The 13,498-nt window shown below is 43.4% G+C and overlaps 1 protein-coding gene across 2 annotated transcripts in view; it reads right to left on the bottom strand.

The window, feature by feature from the left end:
- The window catches only part of Shroom2 (shroom family member 2), a 78,443-nt gene that overhangs the window by 53,726 nt on the left and 11,219 nt on the right, over window positions 1-13,498 (bottom strand). For both annotated transcript variants that reach the window (XM_047537429.1, XM_047537430.1), the window contains exon 2: window positions 10,852-11,003. In XM_047537429.1, coding sequence (XP_047393385.1) covers window positions 10,852-11,003 — 152 coding nt within the window. The remainder of the gene's footprint in view (window positions 1-10,851; window positions 11,004-13,498) is intronic.

Genomic DNA, 13,498 nt, shown 5'->3' with positions numbered 1-13,498 from the left:
GTTTCCCTGAAATCCTTTCCCATGAACCCATAAATTTCACACCAAAACTAATTTAAATTAATTTTTTCCCCTCATAATACTGAAGATTGAACTCAGACTAATGGTAAACTTACTGTAATTTTAAAAAAGTTTTATATGCTAGGTAATCTTTAGAGATTTTTTTAAAAAGACTGGGTTCAGATCAAAAATACAAAAATAATGCTAAGACGTCACTGACGATGAAGTATAACAGGTTTAGATGTCAAACATTCTGCTTCATTTTATTGTTAGAAGAGCTACTTTAGTGAAATTTTCATTTTTTCATATAGAAAGACAGAATTCTCTCCCTCGCCTCCAAAAAGAAAATAAAAATTTCATTGGGTTATTTTCATAACCTTTCAGAAGAAAGCAAAGACATACCAACCCCTAAAATAAATAAAATTCTGTTCCATCACTCCCCTCTCTCCCAGGTTAGTTGAGAGTAACAGGAAGTGCTAGATGGAGGCCAGGCTGGTCACCTGGGAGGTGGGGGGCTTCAAGGTGGAGGGGATGCTCTTGGGCTGTACTCAGGCAAGGGAAGAATTCTTGGTCGTCCAGGAGTCAGAGGTTGGAAAGGCCTTGTTATAAAGGGCAGGGTGAGGAAGAACTGAATATATTCCAGGGGCTCAGTGACTGGAACAAGCTCCAGGGTTTGGAGCCAGTAGACAGGGTGCAGAGGCCTGGAGGGGCAGGTCCCATAGAGAGCACAGGCGAGCAGGATGCTTTGAAACACCTGGGCTGGGGAAGAGGGGAAGCAGCTAGCCCCTGGCAATTGCATATGCTCTAATTATTTAAACAAATAAACTACACCTTCCTATAAACATGAAATGAGCCCTGGCTCTGACCTTGTGCTTCCTCCCTTCTCCTGCCAAGCCCCCAGAAGGCCTTTCCTTCTCTGGGTCTATCTCTACCACTTGCCAAATTAACCTCCCAGCAGCACAGCTTTAGTCGGATCTCCTCCCTCCCTTACTCCAGAACCATCAGCTGTTCCCACGTTCCACAGGATACCCATACTCCCAGGTCCTCCAATGCCTAGCCCAGCAGTTCATCAGAGCACAGTCACCTGGGGACTTGGATAAAGCAGATTCTCAGGACCAGTGTCAGGATCTCAGGGCTTTGATGAGTCAAGTGTTTGCTCTAGCCCCAAACTATCTTTACCCTCCCCCTCCCAGGCCTGCCTTTCACTTCTTCCCCTCTGCCACTCTTTTTTAACCTGACAGCTTTGGTTTCCAGTTTGGGTACATCTCATATGGCTCACAGAGGTTTGTGCTCCGCATCTCAACCCTGGCCTTAGGACAGCTCCACTGCCCTGTCCTCGGAAGAGGCTGTCCTGGGGTCTGCACCCACCCTCTTCTCCTCTTGGAATCATGGCTTGTAAGAGTTTTCTGGATCATGCCTTATTGGCTCTCTCAGCTGCGGGTTTCCAGAAAGCAGGGCCTACTGGAATGACTTCATCCAACTGGAGTGCATCTACACAAATTAAATGAACGTACGAAATATGTGTATTAGAGCACGCTACAAAAGTCAACTCCCTGTGTGTGTGTTTACTATGAGAAAAAAGCAGACTAGCCCCTCATAGCACTGGGAGAAGTTTTATACGGCAGTGCATTCTTTTCCTGGGCAGTGGTACAGAAAAATGCCATTATATGGATAGTGACATCATGCCGGATAAGATCGGGGGTCCCATAGGACAAGAATCAAGTAGTTCTTGCCTTTATACATGAAAATTGGGAAAGATAAAAATTCCCAAATGACCTCAGTAGCTCAAACTGATACAAGACATCAAAGTCACATTTAGCAGCATTTGCACAGGTAGAAAGCTTTGGAGAGTCTCTCGGCCCAGCCAGTTTTCCTCTATCTCCCCCACCACCTCGTGCCCCCCCTCCCGCCCCCACAAGAGCAAGCCCACACTTCTGGTTGCAGACTCCAGTGTTCCTTCTGGAACTCTGGAAGGATCCACTGCCAGAGGAATGACACAAAATGAACATTGCAGGCAGGACATGGGGTTGAAGCAGACCCAAGGGACTCGTTTCTTCTATCACTTTTTACATGTTGGTTTCTATAAGCCTATAATGTTGAGAAGGAAAGAAAGAGAAAAGCCCACACACTCCCTGTACCCAAGCCACCTGGGTGCAAAAGCACATTCCCCAACCATCCAATTGTCTAAAAAGGCACCAACACAACATCCCCACTACATTTCAACAGAACAGACGTGCGGCAAAGAAACTCAAAGACATTCAAATGTGCTGCCATTAGTATCATAAATAGCCCTAAGGGTTACCAACAGAGTCAATGAGTCTTATACAGAAGAATAAAGGCTGAAAATTTTCCAAAAAATTTAAAAATAAGGCAAAAGCTATGCAAAAAATAAATAAATAAATAAAAAGCAACAAGATATTATAAGTTGCTGTCATTTAAATGCTACCTATCGGTCTGGGTTTATGGCTCAGAGGTAGAGTGCTTGCCTTGCATGTGTGAGGCACTGGGTTCGAACCTCAACACCATGTAAAAATAAATAAACAAAATAAAGCTATTGTGTCCATCTATAACTAAAATTAAAAATAAATAAATAAATAAATAAATGCTGCCTATAAGGCTGGGAGTATAGTGCTTGCCTAGCCTGTCTGCACTGGGTTCAATCCCCAGCACTGCAAAAATAATAATAAATAAGTAACAAGTGCTACATGTCAAGAGGCCTATCTACATAAATAAATGTGAAGGAAAGGGAAAGAGGCCCCACGACATTCATCTACCTAGCCTGTCCTAGAATTCTGCCCACTCTCCAAAGTCCATGCTAATTAACTGCATTTTCACGATTTGTCCCCAAACTCTGTTTGTGGAGTCTGTGGTTAGTTTAAGCATCTCCAGGTCAAAAGAGTTAAGAAGAAGAAGAAGAAGAAGAAAAAAAAAAAAAAAAAGTTATTTTCTCCTAGAGAAAGGAACAAGGAGTAGGGATATATAGGTGAGCTGTGAAGTTTAGGGAAAGTAATCCAAGAAAGACATTAGTCACAAAGTGCAAAGAAATGTTAGCCAGGACTACGGAAAGAGAGGCACTCCGCTATAAAGTCAGAAAAAAAAAAAAAAAAAAAAACAAGACCCATGAAATTTACCAAGAATTCACCTGAATATAAAGTATGGGCCCTGCTACTGGAGGTTAACGGAATGTGGCAATAGTCAAATGCTATTCTGATCAGGCGCAGTGGTGCATGCCTGTAAACCCAGTGACTGAGAAGGCTGAGGCAGAAGGATCACCACAAGTTTGAGGCCAGCCTCAGGAACTTAGAAAGACGCCCCTCTCAAGATAAAAACAATAGAAAGGCTAGGGACGTAGCTCGGTGGTTAAAAAAAAAACAAAAAAATTCTGATTAAATAATATTTCTTCAAAGAAAGCCTATCACTTTAATCCACACTCTTCACAATGCTTTACATACTTAGAGAACTATTCCATAATACCATACATGTACAGTCACTATGATAAACTGCCAGTCATCTTGCTAGCTGGTTGATAAAAATACCCATCTATTTTATCATATGGTAGCACTAAGGATGGAAGGCACCCTGACCCTGAACAAGCATCAAGTCACAGAATGGACCTCTTTATCCTTAAATGTAATGAATCAGAGGCTCTGGGGTATAGCTCAGTGGTAGAGTGCTTGCCTAGCATACTTGAGGTCCCCAGTTCTAGCCCCAGCACTGTAAAAGTTAGAATTAATTAATGTACTACAATGTCATAGTTGGAAAATTCAAGTAGGAATGCTCAAGCAAGATCTGTAACCTTTTTTTTTAACTATGGCTGCGGACAAACCACCTTGTTCTATTGCATTTGTCTTATTAAATGAAGCAATTCCACCACAACAGACTCAACAGTACAGGCGTCCTCCACAGTGAAAGGCAGCTCGGCCTGCCGTGCCCCATGACATCCAAGACGCTGACTACCCCACCTGACAGCCAAGAGTCTCAACCCAGGTAAGACCCAAGCTGTCTGATGGACACATTTCACAGCCACAGCCATGTTGCAGTGGTCACCCTTCAGCAATACCTCCTGAACACGTGGCCATGACACCACTTTGTTCAGTTAAAGAGGCCTTCGGACTCTCAACTGCCACCAACAGGCTTTCTTTCAAGATAAAATCAAGCTCCCAGGAGCTTGATCTTTATGAGGATGTGGGGATGACAACCTCCAGGGGAAGGGAGTGGTGTGGTCAGGCCGAGGCATGAAGCCGTTCCTGAGGTGAGCATGTTCTCCACCTGAACGAAGCATGCGATGCAGAATCAAACCAAACAAACTCACGCTTTCTTTAATAGTATCGTATGCCTCCTGTTTTCTAGAAAATGCCTGTGCCAAAGGTTGGGCTTCTTTTCTCCTCCAAAGACTTCCTGCCTTGGACCTAAGGGGTGTTCGTGGTCAGGCTTTGGGATTGACAGGTGAGTTCTAAGAAGTGATGTCTATGCAAACTTCATGACCTGTCCAGTGGCCATCTGCCCCCCGGCTCTGCCAACATCACCTCTTCCCCACCCCTTGGCAACAAGCTGAAAGTGCATTTCCACTCAGACAAAACAGCACAGAGGAGCTGGGGCCCACAGGTGCAGCTGAAGCTGAGGATGGGCCAAGCAGAGAGGGGACCCTTCAGTGGGTGCAGTGTGGGGTACACAGAGCCTTGGGAAGTCACCTGTCCCTTAGGAATGACAATGAGGTTGGGTGTAACACAGAACACAGCCCTTCTGCCAGTCAAGCCCTTTACAAGGTTGAGCCCAGGGAGAACCCAGGATCCGAGCACTCCCAAGACTCAAGACAGGACATTCCCGGAGGCTTCTCTCACACGCTCAAGACACTTCTCTTTCCAACTGGGCATTTGGCCAACACACAGAAACTTTTTCTCCTAAAGCTGAGGGCTGTGACTGAGGGAGGCTTTATTAGAGCTACTTCTTTAAAAAAAAAAAAAAAGAAGTCTAGGGGTGGTAACTCAATGGAAGAGCAGGTGCTAAGCATGCATAAGGCCAGTGGTTCAATTTCCAGCAGGAGGAAGGAAGGAAAGAAAAATTAACATCATTACTATTAGTGCTATGATTAATTTCTCAATTCTTTAAATCTCCAAATAAGCTTAATCTGTACATTGTGATCCCAGTTATGCAGCATTCACATTCCTCTAGAAATCTCAAATAAACAAAAATAAATGAAATGTTATGTGTGTATTAACATATTAGAAGTCACCAATGTTTCCAAACTCAACTATAAATGTCATTTGCACGCCTTGGTTATCAGTACGCATAGATACATAAAGGTCTCATTAAAGGCCCAGTTCTTCACAATAAATAAAGAATTGAAAATCAATAACTTACAATTCTCTACTTGATTTAGAATATGAAACTCTCCCTTAATCAACAGAGCCATCTGATTAAATTACTTAAGCTACATACTAAGTATAACCCCAAAGAGAGAAAGACCCCCAAAAAACAATTCTGATCTATGTGGTTTACTTTTTCTCTTAATTTCACTTAATAAAAACAATACTGGACAATCGCCCAAACAAATCAGGGTGCTCATTCAATGGAAACCTCAGTGTCTCATTTGTGTTTAACAGAAAATAAACACATAAATCTTGAGGCTCACAGAATTGAGAACGACCCACCCTACAATCATGAATGAGCAATGTCAGAGCACCCCCCAAAGCAGGGTTTCACCTGACACCCCCCAGCTACCCCCACTAGGAGCATGCCCTCCAAATAAATACAATCTGAAAACACACACACACACACACACACACACACACACACACACACAAGCGCACACTTTCTTCCCCATGAAGAGCTCTCTGGAAAGGAGGGGAGAGATGCAACCTGCTGCTGTTTCAGCCAGCCCCTTACTCCTTACACAGCAGCTCCTGGGAACATCTGTGTGATCAATGTTGGGGCCACAGGGTCACCTGCTCTAGGACAGCTCCATGGAGCCGGGGACAGGGGGGAGCACTGCATAGTGCCAGTTTGAAGCAGAAATCAATACAACTTTGTAATATCAGAGAAGGGGTGCATGTGGCAAGAAACTTGCTCTGAACAAGCAAGAGTATTGTCACTCCATCTGAAGTCTCATTTCTTCAAACATGTAACCACAGAACTGCGGCTCAGTAACCCTTACAGACTCCGGCAAAAAGCCGTCCCCTTTGGTGTTAATCCGCTCCTGAATGCAAGCTTAGTGGATGTAATTAGGTCCACAAAAGGTTTAAGAGCATCAGGAAAGAGGCAGAGAATAGCACTAATCAACCCTATGGAAGATTTCTCCCCAGCAAAACTTGCAACTCAGGATGGGGTTGAGAAAAAACAGAGTGGGGATTAAGGATGGGGTGGCAGGTACACGCCCATATTGAAAAAAAAAATTATAATGTAAATTTAGAAAACAATTTATGATGTGATATGTAATAGAAATTTCCCTAGGGTATTTGAAAACATAGGTACCTTTTTTTTTTTTTTTTTTTTTTGGGTGCTGGGGATCGAACCCAGGGCCTTGTGCTTACAAGGCAAGCACTCTACCGACTGAGCTAAATCCCCAGCCCCAACATAAGTACTTTTTAGGAGCTGAAATTGTAATAATTTGCCTCTGGATTTAGAAAAATGGGTGATGTGTCCCCCCAAACTGTTAATGACTATTTGAGGGCATCAGACAGCAACAGCAATGACATGACCTCTGGCACTGAGGGAGCAGGACAAGCCCAACAGAGCTAGGCGCCATCCTTCCCACAGCGACAGGCTTATCCACAGGGTGAAGTGAACCAGGAAAATGCCAAAGTGCCTCCCAGTTTCTGTCTCAGCCTTCTCTCCAAGCACAATCGCTTAAGCCAGTGAGTAACAAAGCCACCACAGTCTCTCAGTAAAACAGCCTGCGGCCTTCCAAGATCCCAGAGCCCAGGTCCATTCCAGACCCGCCATCAAGGTCTCCAGGGGTGGGCCTGGGCACCTACAGAAACAGTGCAGATGACAACTGCAGAGACAAACATAACACAGGCTCTGCGTCCTCCCTGAACTTCCCTACAAAGGCACATTTCCTTGACCAAGGTAAAGACAAGGAACAAATCGCCTGGGAGGGAGAAGGGGAAGGGGAGAGGCTGGCTCTCAGCTCTCCTAACCCCGCAGCTGATCGACTCCAAGACAGTCACTCACCATCCATCCGCCCCATCTCATGGGCCACGGACTCCACCCAGGCATGGCCAAGGACACATGTGCTCTCGGAGGGAAGGACTGATACACACACTTTGCTTCCTGCTAACCCTGCCTGGCAGAGAGGATGAGCTCCCTCTCAACTGTCTGGGAAAGAATCTTCACTGGTGAGAGAGAGAGAAAGAGAGAGATCTCTATGTCTTCTCAGGTATGGCTTCCTGATGATGACCTTCCCTGTGCTCCATGAAACAAGATCCCACCACTCAGTAAAAATGGTCCACCTCATCCTATCCCAGCAGCTTGGTCCCCTGGTCACCACACAAAAATGAAACAAGCATACAAAACAAAAGACAAGGAGGAAGGGAGTCACTAGGCGAAGGCAGTTCAAATACTATTCAAATGTTTGCTACAATCAGCCAGGTGTGGTAGCACACACCTGAATCCCAGCAACTTGGGAGGCTGAGGCAGGAGGATCACAAATTCAAGGCCAGTCTCTACAACTTAGTAAGACTGTCTCCCCTGCCCACCCTCCAAAAAAGCCTGGGGCCTGGGGATGTAGCTCAGTGGTAGAGGGGCCCTGGGTTCAAACTCCAGTAACACCACCAAAAAAAAAAAAAAGAAAAAAGAAAAAAGAAAATGGCCACAATGCTTTAAACAGAGGTACCAGTTCTTAGGCACCTAAGGTGGGCCAGTGTGCACTGACATAAGGACTGGGCCACCTAATCCACTATTTGATCAAGCTTTTAAGTAGGGCGATATACAATAGTTATGTGTTGACTAGATACTCACCCCACCCTTGGTTCTGGGGATCGAAGGCAGGGCCTCTAAGCATAGCCTACCACTAGCTATACCCCATCTTGGCACACTCAGAGCTCTACATAAAATGCTAATCAACACTAACTGATCCACAGGGACAGAGGCAGATTAGTGGTGGTTTGGGGATGGAGAAAGAAGACAGTGGGGAGATTAAAATTTAGATAGAGAAGAACACATGTCCCAACTTTAAGAACAATTTTATGCCAGGTGCAGTGGCGCATGCCTATGATCCCAGCAGATCAGGAGGCTGAGGCTGAAGTATCCCAAGTTCAAAGTCAGCCTCAGAAACTTAGAGAGATGGTATCTCAAAATAAAAAGTAAAAAGGGCTGGGGATGTGGCTCAGTGGTCAAGTGCCTCTGCGTTCAATCCCCAGTTACCCCCCCAGACACACACAAAATGAAAAGTACTCACTGGTGCTTTTGTAATACAGAAAAAGAGTTTTATAAGTCCTCATTATGTACATCTTTAACAGCAGTCATTCACCACAAGCTGCGTGACAGCAACAAATCCTAATATTAACTAATTTAATGGTTTAGAAACATTTCCTTCACATCTCCTTACTTTTCCCTTTTCCCATTCAGGGCTGAGGACCAAACCCAGGGCCTTGGGTGTGCTAGGCAAGTGCTCTGCCATTGAGCTTAATCCCATACCCCAAATATGACTTGTGTGTGTGTATGTGTGGTGCTGTGGATGGAACCCAGGACCTTGCACAGGATAGGCAAGTGCTCTACCACTGAGCCATGTCCCCAGCCCTTCCTGCACATCTCTGAACAAAGACTTGTCAGACTTGTTTTCTGCCCAAGTGGGGGAGGGGGGAAAACTACATCTATTATTAAAAAGTAATACAGAATTCTTTTGATAGATTTTAAAACACCAGAGTATGTTATTAAAAGTATGTTTGAAAATAAATGTGTGAATAAACTGTTTTGTTTTTATATGTTGTTAACACATGTTAAAGTAATTCTATTCAAACTTCATTATCTGCATTCCCTTCATTTAAAGGAAAACCGAGTCTGTGAAATGCAAAGTGGGGGTTTTACATAGTGGCTCCCATTGATCCTTCAGGCATTTAGTCCCCTTTCCTGAGAGTCTTTTAAAAGACTAAATCCAGTTAAATCAGTCAACAGATGCCCTACAGCCTCTACTTACCCTCTCAGGTGGTACAGATGCTTTCCTTTGAAAAGGTTTCATACTGTTGTACCTCTAGTTGAAAAAATAATTATACATCTTGCACTTCTGGACATATGAAATGATGCCCGGTTTCACTCACAGTGATAGAAACGCAAATGTACATCATAAAACCATTTTTCATGTATCATATTCATAGAGAAAAAAACAAATTGAAAAGACTGTACAAGAGATGATGCAAAAAAAAAAAAAAAAAACAAAACAAGTGATTTGAGGTCTCTGGAATGTCTATCAAAGTTCACAATGCATTTATCTTCTGACTCCAAAACCTCCCAGCTAGGAATTCAGATGCATGGAAAGACCCTGGTGTCACAAAATTTGGCCACTGTGTTGACTAAGCTGGTGTCTTCCCCACAAAGAGATACAGAGGAAACCAAAGAGCATGCTTCAGTGTTTTAAAGGCTCTGACAGCCTGGAACCAGGAAGGTAGAGGAGACAGAAGAAGAGAACTGCCGTCCATCTGGGGGTTGGGTGATGATCTGCAGAGATGATTAATAACTCCTTGTCTGATCTCTGCAAATATAAGCTTCTCTTCCCATCACCATCCCTTGTAAGTCTAAGTGAATCAACAAACTACCTTCTGAGCGTTAATGAGGTGGTCCCCAAGGAATGACAGTACCTCTCAGCCCACCCTACCCATAGGGCTCAGAAACTGCCTTTATGAGTTACAAGGATTTGTTGCAAGGGTCTTCAGGAACAGCATGCATCACTTAAAGATGAGGTGGATACATGAAGTTGCCAAGGAACATATTCCCTTCCTGGTTTCTGAACCTCCACCTTAGATGCTGTTTAAGGCAAACAAAACTCACACTTCCTTTCAGAAGTATGTCTTCAATTCTGTGCTAAAAAGTTGAAATTTACTTGTTAAAATTTATTGCCAATCTTTGAAAGAAAGTATTAATTCTGTCAAAAAGGACATACAGACACTTGCTTTGAATCAGCCAAGTACAAAATGTAGAGAGCTATTTCTATCTAAGAAGCTATAAACACTATGGTGGCGCCCAGGAGTATCGTGTTCATCCCTGGGTGTAAAAGGGACATATCCCTGAGTGCTGAGAATCATTCACAGTTCTACAACAATTTGATGGGTAGAAATAAGCAGCTTGCTCCCCAAGACCTCGGCTGCTGGTGTCTGTGCTGTGAGGCAGCACCCTCTCTTCCCAGCATAGAAACTAAAACCAGCAGCCCGCCACATTGTGTAAACAGCAGACAACCACAAACCACCTCACTGGGAGCACGAACATAGCTTTCTGTCAGCAAAGAAAAGACACGGGAACTCGATAGATGAAATTTTTAAAAAAATCATTAGTAATCAAATATGAAAGATTTAAAATTTTGATGTTGGATTCATCCTTTGCCAAGGTATACAGCCACAGCTCTCCATATACAACAGGTTCTGCATCCTCAACCAATCTCTGACTGATATTTTTTAAAAAATAAAGTGTTTGCAAAAATAAAAATATTCCATCTGTACTAAAGATATAAAGACCTTTTTTTCATCATTCCCTAACAATACAATATAATAACCACTGATAGAGTATTTACATTATGTTAGGTATTATAAATAATCTAGAGACGACTTAAGCCATGGGTAGGTTATATGCAAATATTATACCACGTATAGAAGGAACAGATAACTTCTGCTTGTCTTGGTAAGCATGAGGAGGTACAGATCTTACCTTTTGACCACTAACTTCAGGGTCTTATGGGATCCTTTCACCAGACAAATGGCTTCCTGTCTAAACCCTGAGAGACCAATGTCATTGATGCCCACGATCTCATCTCCAGCCAGCAACTTGTCCACAGCTGCAGCTTTACTTCCTTCTTCAATCTGTAACAGAGAAGAAACATATTCCATGAGCCTCACAAAGGAGCAAGTGATTCCTGAGAAAAAGTGAAAAACACAGAATGCAGCTGGAAATACTACGTGCCCCGGGGTATACGCAGCTCAGGGGTCCTCCAGACTGGCTTCAGGATTACCACAAGAGAAAGGAACCATCTGGGGCCAGAAAGTCTGGAGTGACCAGGACCCTGGGACTGACCAAGTCCACACTGAGGGGACCACTAATGCATGAACACACTGCTTCTTTCACCCCATCCATCACTTGGTCTGCCTCCCCAAGGAAATGGGGGTCTGTTTACTGAGGGAAATGGAAAAGTTTGGAAACAACTACAACAAAAATATGTGCTCTAAAAATACAGATTTTTTTTTTAGATTTCCTTTGTCCAAACAAATATTTTGGAGCATTTTTTAATATTCACAGAGCTCTACAACCATCGCCACCTTTCAATTCCAAACATTTCCCTAACCTCAGAAGAAAGCTCAATCACTTTCTAATTCTCCCAGGCCCTGGTAATCACTAATAAAGGGACTTTCTCTGTCTACAGAAGTGTCTAAGTTGGAAAGTACACATAAATGGAATCATACAGTATGTGGCCTTTTCTGTTTGGCTTCTTTCACTTAGCATAATGTTTCCAAGGTTGATTCATATTACTGCATGTGTTGGAACTTCATTTATGGCTGAATAAAATTCCATGGTATGAATAAGCTACATTTTGCTTATCCATTCATCAGGTAATGGACAAGTCGATTCTGTTTTTGGCTGTTAGAAACAATGCTGCCATGAACACTGGTGTATACATTTTTCTGTGGACATTTTTATTTCTGTTGGGCACCTACCTAAAAGTAGAACTGCTGGGTCCTGCAGTAACTATGTTTAACATTTTGAGGAACTACCAGACTATTTTCCAAAGCAACTGCAACACCTCCCACTGGCAAAGCATGAAGATTTCAAGTCCTCCACCTTTGCTAGCAATTACCATTTGTTTTTTATGAAGGTCTTATATTATTATACTATGCTGTGTGTACTAAGATATTTACTGCTCTGTGCTAAACCGTGTGCTCTAAATATGTCTTAGGTGACTCCTCAAAAGCTTGAATGTAGATTTGGGAATATGAGTCAATGGCAGAGCACTTGCATAGTGTGCACATATACTGAGTTTGATCCCCAGCACTGTGCACATAAACACATATAAACACACAAAGAAAGAAAAAGTCTTGAATGGCATCCACTTGGTGATAATTTTCACCTTGAGAAGGCCTGATCTTTAAATCCTTAACCAGTTTTTCTTATACTGTAATAATGCAACTCAGTAGCAATTCACCCCAGTCTACCTGGGTAATTAATCTCAATTGATAAGTCTATTTTCTGCACAAGTGATTGGCAAACTGTGACTAGTGAGCCCAATCAAGCCAGCTACCTTCTCGCTGTTGTTGTTTGCAAATAGTTTTACTGGAACAGAGCCACACCTATTCATTGACATATTGCTACGGGTCAGCATTGAATCCTATGAACCAAAAAGGCAAAAATATTTACTATTTGGCTAGTTCCAACAAGGTCTGCCAACTGCTGTTTTACCCCCAAAAGCTTTACAGACTCTGCAAAGAAACCCAGTGGGGGCGGGGGTGCAGAAATGCTTCCAGATCGTCAGTGTAGTTTGAAAGTTCACTGGTCGGTAATCGCAGACCTCGGCTAACCTGAGGATAACTCTCCAAAACTCAGCCCAAAGTGTCCATGAAGTAGCCTATGATGGAAACCTGGGCTCTGCCCTACACATTTTCCTGAAATCCTAGATCCCAGGACAACTAAACTCTTACATTAAAATGCAATTATTTGCTACAAGTCAATGCCATACACAAAACTGAAAGTACTAACAAAAATATGAAGCAGTTTGTTCCACTCACAACTGGTTTTGAAAGTCAAGACAATTTTATCCCAGCGTCATAGCAGATAGACTGTAAATATATCCACTGCCCCAAATTGCACACTCAGTCACATATAGTCAAAATGCAGGAGGCACCTGGTGGAGACTAGGTTTTGACAGCTTCCACACAAGAGACCCAAGGGCCACCCCGGTGGATGGGTCAGCGGGCAGCTGGCTGGCAGGGGATGGGGCCAGGGAAAGATGGCCTACACATGGAGTTACCAGCAGTAAAAAAACATTTAAAGCCTGGAGTTAGGGTTAAGAGGCACTAAGAGAAGATGCCCAGTCAGAAAACAGACCATGGAAGACAGTTTTATACCCAGAACCAATCCCCAACATTGGTGGAAGTCAGAGTGCTGCAAATCCCAGGAGATATATATGAATAAACGAGTCACAGAAACTACCCCTAACCCAAAGTACATGGAACGGATGAAGGGAGAGTGAGACTGGCTCCCAGAGAGGAACCCCAATGCTCTAGCTGGGTCACTCCAGGTCACTGACTGAAGGCAGCCAACAGAATCCTGATAACAAGCCCATTTATCCAGTAGATGTCCAAGACCA

This window comes from Sciurus carolinensis, assembly GCF_902686445.1.
Source record: "Sciurus carolinensis chromosome Y unlocalized genomic scaffold, mSciCar1.2 scaffold_425_arrow_ctg1, whole genome shotgun sequence".
In the NCBI taxonomy this organism is placed as follows: Eukaryota; Metazoa; Chordata; class Mammalia; order Rodentia; family Sciuridae; genus Sciurus; species Sciurus carolinensis.
This window is presented reverse-complemented; position numbering and strand designations above follow the sequence as displayed.